This window comes from Eleutherodactylus coqui, chromosome 6 (genome assembly GCF_035609145.1).
Source record: "Eleutherodactylus coqui strain aEleCoq1 chromosome 6, aEleCoq1.hap1, whole genome shotgun sequence".
In the NCBI taxonomy this organism is placed as follows: domain Eukaryota; kingdom Metazoa; phylum Chordata; class Amphibia; order Anura; family Eleutherodactylidae; genus Eleutherodactylus; species Eleutherodactylus coqui.
In genome coordinates, this window is record NC_089842.1 from 19,798,237 (window position 1) to 19,817,782 (window position 19,546).

General features: G+C 43.5%; 1 protein-coding gene across 1 annotated transcript in view; it reads right to left on the reverse strand.

The window, feature by feature from the left end:
* Positions 1 to 2,434: 2,434 nt before the first annotated feature.
* NFKBID (NFKB inhibitor delta) overlaps positions 2,435 to 19,546 on the reverse strand; it is a 28,720-nt gene continuing 11,608 nt past the window's right edge. The window contains exons 2-12 of the mRNA XM_066572629.1: positions 16,065 to 16,141; positions 13,215 to 13,251; positions 9,934 to 10,136; positions 9,367 to 9,584; positions 9,016 to 9,121; positions 6,364 to 6,510; positions 5,978 to 6,032; positions 5,527 to 5,678; positions 4,070 to 4,186; positions 3,249 to 3,413; positions 2,435 to 2,989 (exon numbers count right to left, since the gene is read on the reverse strand). Of these exons, the coding sequence (XP_066428726.1) occupies positions 2,921 to 2,989; positions 3,249 to 3,413; positions 4,070 to 4,186; positions 5,527 to 5,678; positions 5,978 to 6,032; positions 6,364 to 6,510; positions 9,016 to 9,121; positions 9,367 to 9,584; positions 9,934 to 10,136; positions 13,215 to 13,251; positions 16,065 to 16,141 (1,346 nt within the window). The 3' untranslated portion in view covers positions 2,435 to 2,920. The remainder of the gene's footprint in view (positions 2,990 to 3,248; positions 3,414 to 4,069; positions 4,187 to 5,526; positions 5,679 to 5,977; positions 6,033 to 6,363; positions 6,511 to 9,015; positions 9,122 to 9,366; positions 9,585 to 9,933; positions 10,137 to 13,214; positions 13,252 to 16,064; positions 16,142 to 19,546) is intronic.

Sequence of the window (19,546 nt, forward strand, 5' to 3'; positions counted from 1 at the left end):
GATAAGCGAGCATACTCGTTAAGGACAAATACTTGAGCGAGTATTGTCCTTTTCGAGTACCTGCCTGCTCCTGAGAAAAGATTCCGGTTCCGGCGGGCAGTAAGCGCTGTGTTGCAGGAGTGAGTAGGGTGCAGCTGGGGGAGAGAAAGAGATCTCCTCCTCCTCCCCCACCCCCGCTCTACACCACCGGTACCCGAATCTTTTCTCACGAGCAGGCAGGTACTCGAAAAGGACAATGCTCGCTCATCTCTAGTTTTAATCTTTTAAAGGGTCAATTTTCAGGTACTTAGAGTCAAGGTTGTAGTTATCGTCTTGGGAGCAGTATTATAGTAGTTATATTCTTGTACATAGGAGGCAGTATTATAGTAGTTATATTCTTGTACATAGGGGGCAGTATTATAGTAGTTATATTCTTGTACATAGGGGGCAGTATTATAGTAGTTATATTCTTGTACATAGGGGGCAGTATTATAGTAGTTATATTCTTGTACATAGGGGGCAGTATTATAGTAGTTATATTCTTGTACATAGGAGCAGTATTATAGTGGTTATATTCTTTTACATAGTAGACAGTATTATAGTAGTTATATTCTTGTACATAGGAGCAGTATTATAGTAGTTATATTCTTGTACATAGGGGGCAGTATTATAGTGGTTATATTCTTGTACATAGGAGGCAGTATTATAGTAGTTATATTCTTGTATATAGAGGGCAGTATTATAGTAGTTATATTCTTGTACATAGGGGTCAGTATTATAGTAGTTATATTCTTGTACATAGGGGGCAGTATTATAGTAGTTATATTCTTGTACATAGGGGGCAGTATTATAGTAGTTATAGTCTTGTACATAGAGGGCAGTATTATAGTAGTTATATTCTTGTACATAGGGGGCAGTATTATAGTAGGTATATTCTTGTACATGGGGAGGCAGTATTATAGTAGTTATATTCTTGTACATAGGAGCAGTATTATAGTAGTTATATTCTTGTACATAGGGGGCAGTATTATAGTAGTTATATTCTTGAACATAGGGAGCAGTATTATAGTAGTTATATTCTTGTACATAGGAGGCAGTATTATAGTAGTTATATTCTTGTACATAGGGGGCAGTATTATAGTAGTTATATTCTTGTACATAGGAGGCAGTATTATAGTAGTTATATTCTTGTACATAGGAGGCAGTACTATAGTAGTTATATTGTTGTACATGGGAGGCAGTATTATAGTAGTTATATTCTTGTACATAGGATGCAGTATTATAGTAGTTATATTCTTGTACAAAGGTGGCAGTATTATAGTAGTTATATTCTTGTACATAGTAGGCAGTATTATAGTAGTTATATTCTTGTACATAGGGGGCCGTAATATAGTAGTTATATTCTTGCACATAGGGGCAGTATTATAGTAGTTATATTCTTGCACATATGGGCAGTATTATAGTAGTAATATTCTTGTACATGCGGGGGCAGTATTATAGTAGTTATATTCTTGTACATAGGGGCAGTATTATAGTAGTTATATTCTCGTACATAGGGGGCAGTATTATAGTAGTTAAATTCTTGTACATAGGGGGCAGTATTATAGTAGTTATATTCTTGTACATAGGGGGCAGTATTATAGTAGTTATATTGTACATAGGGGACAGTATTATAGTAGTTATATTCTTGTACATAGGAGCAGTATTATAGTAGTTATATTCTTATACATAGGGGGCAGTATTATAGTAGTTATATTCTTGTACATAGGGGACAGTATTATAGTAGTTATATTCTTGTACATAGGGAGCAGTATTATAGTAGTTATATTCTTGTACATAGGGGGCAGTATTATAGTAGTTATGTTCTTGTACATAGGGGCAGTATTATAGTAGTTATATTCTGGTATATAGGGGGGCATTATTATAGTAGTTATATTGTTGTACATAGGTGGCAGTATTATAGTAGTTGTATTCTTGTACATAGGGGCAGTATTATAGTAGTTATATTCTTGTACATAGGGGGCAGTATTATAGTAGTTATATTCTTGTACATAGGAGTAGTATTATAGTAGTTATATTCTTGTACATAGGAGCAGTAATATAGTAGTTATATTCTTGTACATAGGGGGCATTATTATAGTAGTCATATTCTTGTACATAGGAGGCAGTATTATAGTAGTAATATTCTTGTGCATAGGGGCAGTATTATAGTAGTTATATTCTTGTACATAGGAGGCAGTATTATAGTAGTAATATTCTTGTACATAGGGTGCAGTATTATAGTAGTTATATTCTTGTACATAGGAGGCAGTATTATAGTAGTTATATTGTTGTACATAGGGGGCAGTATTATAGTAGTTATATTCTTGTACATAGGAGGCAGTATCATAGTAGTTATATTCTTGTACATAGGAGGCAGTATTATAGTAGTTATACTCTTGTACATTCTGGCAGTATTATAGTGGTTATATTTTTTTAAATGGGTGAATACAATGGTAGTTATAGTCTTGTAGATAGGGGGCAGTGTTATAGTAGTTATATTTTTATACATAAGATGCAGTATTAAAGTAGTTTTATTTTTGCAAATGGGTGAGTATAATGGTAGTTATAGTCTTGTAGATAGGGGCAGTATTATAGTATGTAGCAGTTTTTTCTAGCGAGTCTTTATGAGCATTTTTCCTAGGCTTACCATAGAATATTATTGTTTCTTATCTCTTTCCTCACCTGTTGTGTATGGTAATTATTACACTTTGGTAATCACTTGTGTTGAGTTTCACAGAAACCATAATGTATGATAGCTGTAATCAGAAAGATGCAATAACAAATAAAAACTTGGTTACTGAACAAATCATTCTGCATTTTGGTATGTTTTATGTTGTTTCTTCACAAGTAGAAGAATTTTGACTTTAGGACTAGTGAAATAGTCCTAATCTGTTGTTTCCTATAAGGAAGTTGCTGATTGGTTGCGGGTTGATGACATCACACGTCTTCTCTTTAAGAGCATTTTAATCTAACAGTGAAAAATAAGGAAGTCTGGATATTATATTCACATTCTACAAACAGAAACATCAGCACTCAGTATAAGAAGCACAGACTGTGAAACTGCAGCAGCATCCCCCTCCTATCCCACCACTGTCTCTGCAGCAATAAATAAATGTTTAGTATATAGTAGAAGGGATGTGGTGCTTTGAAAGGTAAATGCTCTCAATGCTGGATATACAAACCTCAAACGATAAACAATAGCAAGGGGATAATTCACTAGTACGTACCTGTTCTGAAAACTCTCCAGGAGGTACCAAATGGGCAGGCTGTTCATTCTCCAGGTTGCGGGTACTTGGGTCACCCCCATAGAAGAGCAAGAGCTGGATCAGATACTCAGTAGAGCGAGTAGGTGGTAAAGCTGCTGCCATGTGCAAAGCAGTATTTCCATGGGCCTGTAAAAAAGAAAAGGACATCATTCAGGGAATGAGGAGACATAATGGTCAGTAATTAAAAGTGGCAAACATGAGGATGTGGTGTTATGTACCAGGTGTTCTACAGTGCAAAGCTAAGGCGAACCACAGACTATGGTCCAATGACTATGAGCTTGTCTTCCTAATATTGGCCAATAGCAAACCAACGCCATGTGTGCTGTAGGTCAATGTCAGTGGGCAATAAATCCTTGAAGGAATCAACTTTGAACCATCAGCAGTTCCACTATCAGCTATGACTTCGTATGGATTCTAGCATTATGAAGGCTAAGATTAACTATGCAGTAGACTCAGCATTCCAAGATATTTGGAAGACCTAAATCCACCATTAGTTATAGTGAAGTGAAAGATTTTCCAGTGTCCAAAATATGAAGTAGATGGTGGAGCCGTGTAACTAAGGGACTGGGGACATGGGCAATAAAGTTAAGTGCTGCCTATATGTAGCAGAGGTAAAAACTGTTGTGTATCGAAGATCAACAATCAAATATCATGGAGACCACAAGTCATGGCTCATGAGTTACAAATTGTAATGGAGGCCAAGATCAGAGATACGTATACAGTTTTGGACTTAATCAGCTACAGGAAACAGAACCTGGGATAATAATATCAGAGCTGCTCACCTTCATGTTGATGAGTCCAGGGAGATTGGCATGTGACATCTCAAGGAAAAATTTGACCAGAGGGACGTTCCCCGCTTGCACCGCCAGATGGAGCACCGTCTTATTACTCTTTATTTCCTGTGTGATGAAGTTAATATTAATTTCAAGTCAGTTTAAATAGATTTCTTCTCAATAGTGGAGACATCCTACAATCATCCCTAGTGTCTAGAAATGAACTGAGTTGACAATGATGGAATTTACCAAGAATATGATACAAAGTGGAAGCTAGCATGGCAATCAAGTGATTATTGCAGGTCCTCGGTGATCAGCGTGTAAAGTAAGGCCTGGCCAGACATTTCCTCTTTAGCAGAAATCTAGCATCATATGGTGGTCATTCAAGTAATGCATGGATGGCCTGGTCTGCCAGCGCTCTAACAGAGTAGGTCTTCATTCCAATTCATTAAAGGGGTTGTCCCGCGGCAGCAAGTGGGTCTATACACTTCTGTATGGCCATATTAATGCACTTTGTAATGTACATTGTGCATTAATTATGAGCCATACAGAAGTTATAAGAAGTTTTTCACTTACCTGCTCCGTTGCTAGCGTCCTCGTTTCCATGGAGCCGACTAATTTTCGCCGTCTAATGGCCAAATTAGCCGCGCTTGCGCAGTCCGGGTCTTCTTCTTTTCTGAATGGGGCTCCGTGTAGCTCCGCCCCGTCACGTGCCGATTCCAGCCAATCAGGAGGCTGGAATCGGCAATGGACCGCACAGAAGCCCTGCGGTCCACCGAGTGAGAAGATCCCCGCGGCCATCTTCATCAGGTAAGTAAGAAGTCACCGGAGCGCCGGGATTCAGGTAAGCACTCTCTGGTGTTCTTTTTTAACCCCTGCATCGGGGTTGTCTCGCGCCGAACGGGGGGGGGGGGGGGGGGAGGGGTTGAAAAAAAAAAAAACCCGTTTCGGCGCGGGACAACCCCTTTAAGGGAAGTCCTTAACATTCATAATAGGGTGCATGAACAGGGTTGTCCTTATCAGACAACACCATTACTAAAACACAGCCTATTCAAATATTGAAAATCTTGATAACTCTGATCCCACCTTAGAAAATTCCAACTCCCTGACATCCCTGTGACACGATCATGGGGTGCTGATGAGTTACCATCACATGGTCGCCTAATGCTTTATTTGCACGGAACGACTGTCAGCTAAATGACTGCAGGAGCAGGTGACGTCACTGCTAGTTGTTGGCGCTCGTGCAGGCAGATCACCGCTGACTATCGCTGACCTCTCGCTTAGCGCTTCACAGCCTATGTAAAGCTCTGAGGGGAGAGTGTTTACATGCAGCGAGAAGTCAGCGATCCAGTGATGACTTTTAAATTGTCCTTAAAGGATAAAGGTTTCTGCAGTTGCTCCTAAAGTCCATGTCCTTAAAAAGATATATATACTGGAAAACGGTGTATCTGGTGCAATCTCCATACCTGACTTGTGCAGCTGGCGCCCATCTGCAGCAGTAGTTGGATGCATGTAATGGCCTCCTTCTCACGTTGTTGAGCACTTTGGGTGTTCTGGTTCTTTTTGCTTTTGTATGCATTGTTTTGGGAGATCACCGCACAGTGCAGAGGGGTCAAACCTTGAGGACAAAAGAGACAATTATATAAAATAAAACAACAAAAACAAGATAAAAATGAAGTTAGAAGATTACAGTGAATGGACCCTTTCTGTAAGGAGCTGACCTCCACAAATTGGCAACTTGAGGACCTGCAATGGGCACAATACCGTAGCCCCCAGGGTCATGGGTCGCCCCACGAGAATCTGTCTTGAAGAATTTGTCCAGTTGGACTGATTAAATTGAAATGTGATTTTTGTGGACCCCACACTGTTCAGCCTGGCACAGTTTCTAATATAACATATCTAGAAGTTCTCTCTAACCATCATAATTTCTGGCTTCCACATCAATATTCTGGTGCTGAAGAGCCAAGAACACCTGAAATGAAAGAATGTGATGGTCATTACATGGAAGATGCTGGGAAGATCATTCATAATATACACCTTTGAAAGAAGATTCCTACAGAGTACATCCCACAATCACCCCAAAGTTCCCGAAAAATATAAGTCACTGAGTTTTTTTCTCCCCTGTGTTTTCAGTTGTATCAGTTTTTGGGAAAGCCTGGAGATAACCAATCTGGTGGCCATTACACCTCCTTATGAGGGTTGTCCCCAGATTTGTCTTGGGGTTTAGTGGAGTACAGAATATATTACTGTTGAGATGATGGCTCAAGGAGTCATTAGGAGAAAAATGTTTGAAGCAAGTTTACCCTGATGACATTGGAGAGTCCATAGGTCCCCGCCACGTGTAGAGCAGTCTGCCCTTTGCAGTCTGATGCGTTGACATCTGCACCCAGTGTCAGGAGGTCATAGACGATCTCGGGTTGGTTGGCAGCCACAGCCACCAGGAGAGGAGACTGTAGAAGAAAAGAGAGATGAGGTGGGGGGCTCACTGGACATCGATGATTGAACACTCTCTCTTCACGACAGTAGTAAAGTTCTCCTTACATGAGCTTTTTAGCTTGAATATTGGTTAATAGCCATTTACAATTGATAATGAAGAGCTACTGATAAGATAAAATGTCCCGAAGGCCATTTACATGTAAGAATTATTGCTCTAAATTTGTTTAAAAGAATGAATTTAAGCGATGGTTGCTCAGTGTGAATGCAAAAAAGTTGATCACTTGTCTTTCGGGGTTGTTTAAGCTCAGCTTAAAAAGCCTCATTGACTCGCTGGCTTCTCACTCCCCATAGGAGGGGAAAGTGCTGAGCGAGAAGCGGATGAGAAGCCCGTGAGCCTGCAGCAAGTGTTTCAGTTTGAATGCTCTGCACAACTCACTACACATTGGTTTTCCTCCTCACTAAACTCTCCCCTTTCCAATCCATCCTAAATTCTGCAGTCAGGCTCGTCTTTCTGTACTTCCCCCGAAGCCTCCACCCTATACCAGTCACTGCACTGGTGCCCATCCGCTACGGAATACAATTTATACTCATCACTCTTATCCGTAAAGCTCTCCACATTGCTGCACCATCTTGTATCTCCTACCTTCTTTGTCTACCATCCTACCCATGACTCTTCATTCTGCTAATCATCTCAGACTTAGGGCTCTTACTAGAGATGAGCGAACATACTCACTAAGGGCAATTGATCGAGCGAGCATTGCCCTTAGCGAGTACCTGCTCGATCGAGACAAAAGGTTCGGGTGCCTGCGCGGGGGAGCAGTGAGTAGCGGCAGTCAGCAGGGGGGAGCGGGGGGGGGGGGGAGAGGGTGAGAGAGATCTCCCTGCCGTTCCTCCCCACTCTCCCCCGCAGCTCACTGCCTGCCGCCGGCACCCGTACCTTTTGTCTTGAGCGGGCGGGTACTCGCTAAGGGCAATGCTCTCTAATCACTAGTCCTTACATATGGGACTACTGTCAGATGCAGAAGAACCAGACAGCTGTCTCAGCGATAATCACTTGTGCTTTCACATGGGAGCAATCGTCGCTCAGTCAATGGAGGAGCTGCGGGCCAGAGATTGTTCTGCTCACCTCCATAATAATAGGCAGTCATTCATAGATGAACGGCTGCCAGTTTACTTGGGCAGATCGTCGTTTGATTTTTATGCCTGCAGGACCTGAACCGTTCATTATTAAGTTTGTGCAGGCATTTACACTTAATAACTATCATTCACATTCCCTCCATCCAGCAAGAATCTGAACGCTAGTTGTTCAGTGTAAAAAGGTCCTTACATCCTCCATAATCTGAACTCCCATCCCCAAGACTTCTCCTGAGCTTCCGCAGTTCTCTGGAATGTGCTACACATACAATCCGGTTAATCCTCAATGTCCATCTGTAAGTGATCCTTAAAAATACAACTCTTAAGGAGGCCAATAACATCCCTAATCCAACTCTTCTCCATTTAACCAGCTTCTACATGCTCCATCAGACCCCGATCACTTTTATCTATCAGTATACCCTCATTCCCATACACCCTAACACAATTTACACACCTTTTATTTGTGATCACTCATCGCTCCTGTCATGGAGACAAACCAATTTGTCATGTAGACAGGAGGAGAGACGAGAGGGGACGATACCTATTGTCTACTTAATAGCTAAATAGTGTGCAAATGAAGCCTTAGCTGAAAGCAGTTATTAGCCCGAGGGCTCTTATCTGCTTTCAGTTCCTTTGTTCTCCATCGGGAAACAATGCTATCAGCACTACCCACGAAGAACTGCTGATAAGGCTGAATGACGATTTTTAGGTTGGACTGAATTTAACAATCAGCTAGCAGTGCACGATGGACGCACGTTTAGATTGAACGATGATCGCTCAAACCATCGCTTTTTAGCGATTTGTGAGCGAATATTGCTCCATGTAAATGGGCCTTTAGATGTCTGTTCATATTCCCTGTGATTTATACACTGCTGCAGAATATGTTTGTGCTAAACAGATACGGATTATAAGGGCCCATGCACATGGGCATATTTTCTGGCCGTATTCAGTATGTATTTTTTACTGACAGAATATGGATTAAATGAATTAATTCGGTGTATTCAGAGGTGCGTTTCTTATGTGAAACAGCGTTATGTAACAAAAAAAATTGCAACATGTCCTTTTCTGGTGAATATATTCGTGGACCAAAATCTTTTGTTAACCCTTTCCAATCCAATTTGTATCCTGGTTTTCCTAGGGGAGTTACTCTTTTTCTGCCGTTATACAATGGCGCTATCTGCTGGCTAAAGCCAGCACTGCATGAGGTGACACATTGGATTGGCTCCGATTGCAAAGAGGCTGGCAATATACAGTAAGAGATCAAGATGATCAAACTCAATACTGGGGGAAACTTTTTGAATTTTTCTGATAAATCTATTTCTAAAAATGCGATTTAAAACGTATTTAAAAAGATACAATTAACAAATCGATAAAGATATCCTGACCTTCCCATTATGTTCTTTGGCATCCAGCTGACCGTAATGCAGGAAGCGTTCTGCCACAGCATATGATTGACAGCGCAGGCCTCTTGCTGCATAGAGGTGAAGGATTCTAGGAATAAAGAACATTTAGAAAGTGGTAAGAAAACAGAAATCAAATCCATAATTTGGTGATAACCCTCCAAATGCCACACAAGAGTTATTGCCCCATGATCTAAGGACTATTCTATAGCAAAGAAAACCTAGCAAATATCTTCTCTGGCTTAGGCAGCAATCAAGGCTACGACAGTTAACCAAAGAGGGCCTGATGAAATACCTAATTAACATTTACCATTGATGAACAATCTCACTACTTACGTGTCTCCATCCTCATCACGATGCAGAAGTTGTTCTGGACTAATTCCCTGGATATGACTTCTGGCTTCTTCCAACTCTAGAGACATCATATCTGGAACCACAGATCCCGGCATCCTCAGAAATGCGTCAGCTCCCGTGGTAGAACATGCCCCTGAATTGTGTCCCATCCAGGAGGGATTATGGGCAAAAGTGGCCATGTAGGAGCCTGAGGATGCAACCTTTCCAAGAAAGACAGAATATTATGTATTATATACAATGTTGTACAAGCCACATGGACAACTTGTTGGGTGAAGGCCAAGGGTGGCCCTAGATTGATCAAGATGTTTTTTGAGATTCATTCAATGCACTTTGTTTGGAGCCGCTTTTGATTCTCAAGACAAGGGCTAAAGATACGGGAGTCCATAGTCCTTGTGGGATCTTTCAAACTATTTCTATGCACTTTAGTTGATATAACATGCCAATGAAGTTGGCTCTGGAGGCTCAGGTAAACCTGGTTTGAAGACCTGTCTGGTTTGCCTTGACTCTTTAACCATACATCCTCCCTGTCGTTGCAGTAGAACATCTCACCCCTACGTCCGTATCCGGAGCTTGAGATTCAGTCCTTCCAGTCTCATATCTCCCTTCATGGCCATACGTCGGGCCATGCCTGGAAGCATACAGGTCCTCCAGTGGAGGGTAGGTGTAGTGAAGAGCTGGTCTATGAAATACAATGGAATCATCTTTCTGATGGCTGGAACTTTGGTGAAGAAATGACGGAGCCGTGACTGAGCCTGTGAAAAGAGGGACATACAGCATTGTTGTCTTCAATGACGTAATAAGAAACAAACTGGCTTAAATGTAAGTATTAGGTGTGCACACATCAGATTTATCTGCCGCACATGCAGATTGTGCGGAAAATTTGTGGCGGATTTCAGCCCTCTTTAGTGAAAAAGGGGTGAGATCCAGAGTGAAAATCCACAACAAAAATTGACATGCTGCAGATTTTAAAATTTGCGCCATGGGTTAAATTCCATTTGAATCCCATCCACCTGGCTGGTACTGTAGTCCGCTGAGCACTTTCCATGTGCAAACCATCATTGAAAATGTGAAGTATTTCAGATACATGTGTGCTTACTAGAGATACTCGCTAAAGCACATTACTCGAGCGAGTAGTGCCTTAGCCGAGTATCTCCCCGCTCATCTCTGAAGATTCGGGGGCCGGCGGGGGGCGGGGAGCAGCGGGGGAGAGCGGGGAGGAACGGAGGGGAGATCTCTCTCTCCCTCCCCCCCCTTCCCCCTGTTCCCCGCCGCAACTCACCTGTCACCGGCCCCCAAATCTTTAGAGATGAGCGGGGAGATACTCGGCTAAGGCACTACTCGCTCGAGTAATGTGCCTTAGCGAGTATACTCGCTCATCTCTAGTGCTTACCCTAAGGAAATGAGAGACAGCAAAAGAGAATATGGAGACAAAAAAAAGAGAAAAAAATGGATAACAAGAGAAAGACAGTGAATTTCCTGCATTATTTTTTTCCCATAGTCCAAACAGCAGCACATTCATATAATGAGATATCCCCTTCCCCTACTTTGTTTTTTGGACAGGTAACTAAGAGTTCACACCAAGAAACATTAAGTTCAACGCATAGAAAATTGTATTGGGAGGATTATTATGTGCTGTTGTTTGAACTACAGAAAAGAGGGATAGTGTAAGAAATTCAGTCTTTCCTAGATGTCCTGCGCAGCAGCACATACACATGGGGATATGGCACAAGGCTAATGTCCAATACAGCAGCATATGAAAATGTAGAATAATCTCTTGGGCCACTTGCACATGGGCGAGAAAATTGAGTGAGATTTGTGCATTGCGAGACGCACATGTCACACACAAATATGTGTGTGACATTGTTGTGGCGGTCCTGTGATCGCTTTCCTACTAGAAAGTTTGGTGCAGGTTTTCTGTGTGTTTTTGTCTTCTGGCTCTGATGGGAGTGGTATCAGATGAGAGATTCTGGATCCCACCTGTGGGTATTTTGTCAGGGCTATTTAGCCTGGGCTGCAGCTTGACTTGGATGCGGTTTATTTTCAGTCATCTGCTGGCTGTGGAGGAAGCCAGAAGCTTGGAGCTGGTTTCCCCGTTACCTGTGACTGCGCAAAGCTGAGCAGAGCAGTTTATTTTTTTCTATCTTGTTTTACGTGTTATTCCTCTATCTCTCATAGGGTTAACTAGTGGACGAGATACGAGGTCAGGTTCGTCCTTGTCAGGACGGGTTATCTGTTGGTTAGGCATATCCCTGGTTTAGTTTATTAGGGAGAGTTTGTTTCCTTTATGCAGTTGTCCTTATTTTGTGTTTTTGGTGTGCAGTAGCACAGTGTATTCAGGTTACGTATCCAGCGCATCCTGTGCAGATGATTGGGGTCATATACATGAGCGATGTTTTCCCGCATCGCACCGCGATGCGATTTGGGAAACAAATCGCAGAATATTTCATCTTGTGCATGCTCTTGCATTGCGCCATACATTGCTTTTAATGGGGCTGGCAGCGCAATCGCACCACGTGCTACGTATACGATGTCTCCCATTGAAAATAATTGGAGAAACTCCATGATCCTCTGCTGTGGCTGTCAGTGATGCAAGGCAGTTTTGACATGAAAATGTCTCCCATCCACAGGGAATTCACATGGTGGGGAGCGCGGCATGGGGCCATGATTTATGGCCCCATATCATGTTCACCAGTGTAAAGCTAGCCTCAAGGGTATGTTTCCATAGCACAAATTTGCTGTGGATCTGAAGTGGAATCTAAGTGGACTCCATATCAATTCCAATGAAACTTTACATCTAAGAAATGCCTGTCAATGTGAATCCATATCTATATGTGACATATCACTTCCTAATGAGGAATCCACGGTGGGAAAACTGCATGAGTTATTGCCCATTGAAAATGGCTAAATCCACGAGGATCCGGGGTACACTAAAAGGCAAAGCCATCATGGACATCTACCATGGTTTTTAGAACCTGAATCTGTGCAGAAAACTGTGATTTGGATTCTATCATGGGCATACTTGGGTATATGCCCTAGGGGTGTGATATACACATAATTAATACAGAGTGCTCAAAGGAAGACTCCTCAAGTGGTTTGAAGTCTAGCCTGCAATGGCGTATGAAAGTATTAGGGTTCCTTCATCATGGAACTTGAGCTCATGCTGCCCATAACGTCATTATGGCTCTACCAGAATGAGTCCGGATGTCCTCCAGGGATATTTTCCTTCACTCTTATAATATGAGCTGTTAGGTTCCTCTCAATCAAGTAGCTAGGGTGGGTTTTGAGGCTTACTCCCCTTTCTAGGGCCACACGTGAGCACAATTGAGGTAATCTATCTTTCGAAAACTTTTCATCAGACTTACACCAGTGCAAACTTTACTCACGCCACAATATGAAATGACGGTCTTAGTAAATATGCCTCAAAAAAGTGACTCGTAGGACGGATTTACACAGCTCTATTGTGAGTTGCACCTGAAAAAGTTGGGCACAAGTCGCATTGGAGAACACGTACACCCTTCTGTGTGCTGTTTGATCTACATGGATTCTATATCACATATGGTATTCTTATCTGTGCAAATGGATGAGTATAGGACATGCAGCGATTTTTGTTCACATGGATCATTGCTTGTTTGTATAGCTGCATAGGCTATAATGAGGTCATGTGCTATCCATGGAGCACACAGCCAACACATGGCCCAACATTATGGCCAAGTGAATTGGCCCTTAGGGTGCATTCAGTGCCTCCGTGGAATCACTGAGGATACATTCGGCCATGTCTGATTGCAAAGAAGAACATGAAAGAACATAAAGGAAAGATGCAGAAGACAAACCTGGATCCTGCTGATATTCCACCAGAGATGCCGATATCTGGAAGAGAATGACATGACGCAATATTATATCTCCGAGGCAAGTGAAGATAAGGAACGGCTCTATCAATATGGACTTCATCCTGCTCCACCAGTTTTATTTTATGTCTTGATTGAGGGAAACCGAGAGGGTTAATCAGACAGCGGGGTAACAAAATAATTCACAACAGAAACCCGAGCCTGGTTTCTGCCATGGATTTGCATGTGGATCCACATGTAGATTTAGCCCCATTCAGTAGGATATACAATGGATTGAAAAAATAATGCACCCAGATAGAAATGTTGGACTGCTGCCAAACTCGGCCTGCAGTTATGTCTCAGGCAGATGTGTAAATGATTACGGTGATTAGGCGCTTGGTTTTACCACCTGAGGCCATAAAAGTGCTTCCCCTGTTGCGCTCTAAACATACTCTGAGGCTACTTTTGTGTAGTGTACCCGTATGGAGAGCTCGTTGATTGCTAGACATGCCTCTACAATGTCCTCATGGTGCACTCACAAAGTGTCAATGGGTTTCCCGCTATCTAGGCTGTTCGGACCAAGCTATTAGGGTGTTGGGTACAGCAGTTACGTGAGGGCATGCATATATGGTGAACATGCTCCAGACGGCCCAAACTGACCCCTAGCAGAGAGGAGCATTTGATTCGGCAACAAGCACAAGCAGATCCAACAGTTTTGTTGTCTGCCATCCAGACACAGGTGGCATCTTCATTAGAGAACCCAGTCTCTGCCCAGATGATTTCCAGGTACTTGCAGAAGGAAATTTGGTGCCACAGCACCCTGCCATTAGCACGCCAACACCATCAACTTTGTTTGCAGCGGTGTTGTAAATGAAAAACCTGGACTGCTACGGCGTGGAAACGTATTGTCTTTAGTGAAGATTCCAGGTTCTCTTTGGGAGCTGTCGTATTGAAGCATGGAGGCCTCATGATGAGCGCCTCAATGCTGCGTTTGCTGTGGAGCGGCATACTTCCCCCTGCTGGTGTGATGGTCTGGGGGGCCATCCCATACGACAGTTGGTCTAATAGTGGTATGAGGGACAATGACCTGTCAGCGATGTGTTCAGGACATCCTGCAGCAACATGTGTTCCTCTCATGGCGGCTTCCAGCAGGATAATGCTCGGCCGCACACACAAGGGGGTCACAGGAACCCCACAACATTGTCACACTTCTATGGCTGCCCGGTTGCCAGATTTGTCACCAATAGAACATGTTTGGGACCATCTGGGATGCCAACTACAACAACCTATGAGTGTGTGGGATCTAGCAGCCAAGTTGCAACATCTGTGGGCAAATGTGCCGCAGGATACCATATGGAACCTGTATGCCTCCATACCCGACCGTATCGCAGCATGTATATGACTATAGCAGATATTCTGCCGAAATGCGTCAGAAATTGTGAGGTACCTGTGTGCACAGGCTGCGGTTTTAATATGATGCAATAAATTTCAAGTTTTATCTTATTGTTTGGATGATGGATACAATTTTCTCACTATCACAGTATGTATACAGGCTAGAGGCAGCCCAGCAGGGTACTAGAGCCTCCATAACTCCCATATCACATCTTGTATCTAAGCTAGAGGCGGTACAACAGGATACTAGAGCCTCCATGCCCCATGTATCATATCTTGTATCCAAGCTAGAGGCGGTACAACAGGGTACTAGAGCCTCCATGCCCCCCGTATCATATCTTGTATCCAAGCTAGAGGCGGTACAACAGGGCACTAGAGCCTCCATGCCCGCCTGTATCACAACTTATATCCAAGCTAGAGGCGGTACAACAGGGTACTAGAGCCTCCATGCCTACCCGTATCACATCTTGTATCCAAGGTAGAGGCGGTACAACAGGGTACTAGAGCCTCCATGCCCACCTGTATCACATCTTGTATCCAAGCTAGAGGCGGTACAACAGGGTACTAGAGCCTCCATGGCCGCCCATTTCACATCTTGTATCCAAGCTAGAGGCGGTATAACAGGATACTAGAGCCTCCATGTTCACCCGTATCACATCTTGTATCCAAGCTAGAGGCGGTACAACAGGGTACTAGAGCCTCCATGCCCGCCCGTATCACATCTTGTATCCAAGCTAGAGGCGGTACAACAGGGTACTAGAGCCTCCATGCCCACCGGTATCACATCTTGTATCCAAGCTAGAGGCGGTACAACAGGGTACTAGAGCCTCCATGCCCACCGGTATCACATCTTGTATCCAAGCTAGAGGCAGTACAACAGGGTACTAGAGTCTCCATGCCTCCCCGTATCACATCTTGTATCCAAGCTAGAGGCAGTACAACAGGGTACTAAAGCCTCCATGTCTGCCCATATCACATCTTATATCCAAGCTAGAGGCAGTACAACAGGGTACTGGAGCCTCCCTACAAGGGGTCGCTTCTACACCATAAATGATGCTTTTGCTCACAACACCTTCTAGGTTCCTGATTTTTTGTCAGCCCCCCGATGTGATTTGGCATGGACACTGCCTTAAGAGTTGGAATGGGATCTTTTCTTTTTATAACTCGGATTTTAAAATCTGCTTTTGAAAAAGATCCCTGTTAGAGCCTCGCAGGGGATTGAGTTCAATGGGATGTAAAGCTCTGCTCCCGAATCTGTGCCAGTTAAGCTTTGTGTGAATGGGACCTAAGGGTATATTCCCAAACCGCAGAGTTGTTGCAGAAGTCGTTAAATTGAATAGACCTGTCTGCAGTGTGTCAATGTAGCCTCATTAAACTGCAACCTCTCAGAAGCTTTCATCTCATGACCCAGAAATATAGGTTATTTTGGTAGAATATATTAACCCCATAGCTCCCACTAGTTACCTGGCTGGGGTTCTGCTGTCGCTTCTGTTCCAGAAGTTGTTTCACTGTTTGTGGAGGAGAACAGTATGGCCTGCAGTCTGTAAGACAACCAGCAGAGGGACACAGTGAGCAATAAGCAAAGCTAAAGCGTATATGGACACATCACTGTTATATAAGGGTTCCGCTGGTAACGGAGTGCAGTGCTGCCATCGATCAAAAGATTCCTATGATCTCTTATAAAATACAATTCTATTACTAGTTAAATCCAAAAATTTCCAGATATTAACCCCTTCTTGCTTCAACCTTTTTTGGGTTTTGATCTTCTCCTCCCAACTTTTAACAAATCATTACTTTTACTTCTGTGTTCGCTGTAGCGGTTATTAATGTGATATTTTACTACATTGGGTTTTTACAGACGTGGCAATACCAATTTTTAATTCTTCATTATTTTTTTTTTATATGTGACTGATAAGAGGGTTTTAAAAAAAAACAAAAAACTTTTTTTTGTCATAGTGAATTAAACTTTTTAGTCTCCATACAGGACCTGAACCTGTGATCATCTGTCTAATGCAATACTATAGAGGCCCCCTGGCTGCCATGGCACCTGGACAGCTGCCTGCAGTCTCATCTGAGGCCTGATTGGTGCATTTAAATACCACTGTCAGAAGTGACAGCAACAATTAAAGTGTTAAAAGCTGCAATCGGAGTTATCTCTGACCTCGGCTGTTACTCGTGGGTGTCAGCTGTGAAACATGACTGACACCTACTGTGTATGTAGCGAGCTCGGCTCCTGAGCCCACTTATTACATAGATACCCGATGTGTGCCATATATGTAGGGGTGCGCGTTGGAAAGAAAAACATTTGTAGCTATCGTCTTCTGGCCAAGCAAAAAAATACTACCGCATTTTCTGGCGTAAAAGACGACCCCCAACTGTCGACTTATACGCCAGGAATATGCTGTAGAAAGAAAAAAATCAATACTCACCTCCCGCAGCACTGCTGCAGGCTGTCTCTCCCTCCTCCACACCGACAGAGCATTGCTCTCTGGATGCAGGGCTTGAATGCCCGGCTTCTATAAAGCTAATACTCTGATTGGCTAACTCAGCGTGGCGTCAGCCAATGAAAGCCAGCGCTGCGTTAACCAATCACAGCCATTCAATGATGTCAGCAGTAGCGACGCAGACCATCGAAGAACGCCGCGGGAAGTGAGTATTGATTTTTTTTTTCTTTTTTAGTTAGTCCGGCGTATAAGACGACCCCCGACTTTGGAGAAGATTTTCCTGGGTTAAAAAGTCGTCTTATACGCCGGAAAATACGGTAAATAGAATAAAGAATAAATCAAGAGTAATACTAAAAATACAGATGAGCAGCTCCTCCCCTTTCCTCCACAGCCGTGTTCCATTATATATGACTAAAGCTACATTCAGACGAACGTATATCGGCTCGGTTTTCAAGTCCAGCCAATATACGGCGTCTCTCTCTGCAGAAGGGGGGGAGGCTGGAAGAGCCAGGAGCAGTGCTCTAAGCTCCCGCCCCCTCTCTGCCTCCTCTCCGCCCCTCTACACTATTTGCAATGAAGAGAGGTGGGACAGGGGGTGGGGCTGATTCTCAGCACTTAGCCCCGCCCCATCCCGCCTCCTTTCATTGCAATTAGTGCAGAGGGGCGGAGAGGAGGCAGAGAGGGGGCGGGAGCTCAGTTCCTGCTCCTGGCTCTTCCATCCTCCCCCCCTGCACCCTGCAGATGAGGACACCGTATATCGGCTGGGCGTGAAAACCGAGCCGATATACGGTCGTCTGAATCCACCCTGAGTATCACATTTATTTTATATTTTTAAGTCAATTTCATATTTGGGAATGACCATAACAATGAAAGGGCTCCATATTTCATCCTCCAATTCTTAACGCTTCGTGTTTTTGAAGGCGAAATACAATGTAATTAGTGTTTACAAGTACATAAAAAAATCTAAAAAACATTTAAAAAAATATAATAAAGATAAATGAATGCGGCCGCGATATAAACAGGAGTTCTAATTCTAAAACAGCAGCAGTAAATTAAAAAGTCTTCCATGAATACAATGTAGTCGGCTCTCCTCCAATCAACCTGCTGATTGACTCCAAGGGAAAAGGCCCATTTACACGGAGCGATGATCGCTCAAAGATCGGTCGAACGACAGTTTGAGCGATCATTTTGCATAAAGTATTAAGTAGTTACATAGCTACTTTAGAGCAATTAAGGCCTTGGTCACGCGGGCGGTTTTTCGCGCGATTTGCGGATGGCATGACGGATGCGCATCCGCAAATCACGTGACCGGGGCCAACGATTCGCCGAAAAATCTGCAGCTAGCAGCGTTTTCGTCGAAATGGCCCAGCGCTGCCCTGTCATTCAATAGCTGAGAGCTGCCTCTGATTAGTCCCTGCGCTCAGCCAATCAGAGGCAGCACTCACTCACCCATTCATGAATTCATGAATGGGTGAGTGAGAGCTGCCTCTGATTGGTGAGGGCTGTGACCAATCAGAGGCAGCACATTCAGCAGGTGGGGATTTTAAATCTGCTGAATACTACACAGAGCAGTTCAGGAGAACTGCCGGCCAGCCGCGGCTGAACTCCGGCTGAAGGGACAAGGTGAGTATATATTTTTTTTTTTACACATTTTAGGATGTTTTTCAGGGAAGGGCTTATATTTATAAGCCCTACCCGAAAATTCATCCCACGCTCGCCGGCAGCCCATTGCTTTAAATGGGGCCGGCTGTATTACCGGCTCCATTGAATTCAATGGGCGAACATCGTTCTTCTCTGCCGCAGCTGTTACAGCTGTGGCAGAGGAGAACGATCTGTAAGTATATGTACTCAATGGGGTCGGCGCTGCTGCCGCCGGCCCCATTGAGCGCATATATAGAACACAGCAATGCGCAGAACGCAGATATGCAAATCGTCATGTCATATAATTGATCGCACATCCGCATAAAAAGCGGACATGTGACCGATCCCATTGGGATGCATTTGGTCTATAGATCTGCAGATCGCAAGCGCGTCTGCAGATCGGACCAAAAAACGGTCGTGTGACCGAGGCCTAAGTGTGCAAATGAAGCCTTTAGCTGAAAGCTCTTATCTGATTTCCGTTCCTTTGTTCTCCAACAGGAAACAATGCTATCAGCACTACCCACAAAGAACTGCTGATAAGGCTGAATGACGATTTTTAGGTTGGACTGAATTGCATGATGGCGATGCATTTAGACACAATGATTATCGCTCAAACGGTCACTTTTTAGCGATTTTTGAGCGATTATCGCTCCGTGTAAAAGGGCCTTAACCTCATACAAAGTCAACAATTATTATTTTCTCTGTATTACAGTCCTCAGTATGCTTGTTTTTGACTGATGAATACAGAACACTGACAATTATTTAACACCAAGCTCTGGCGTAGGCTGCTCCACGAGGTCATCCCAGAGTCGGAAGTGACAGAATGAACAACAACAATAGTGCCGTGTCATGTGTTATGGG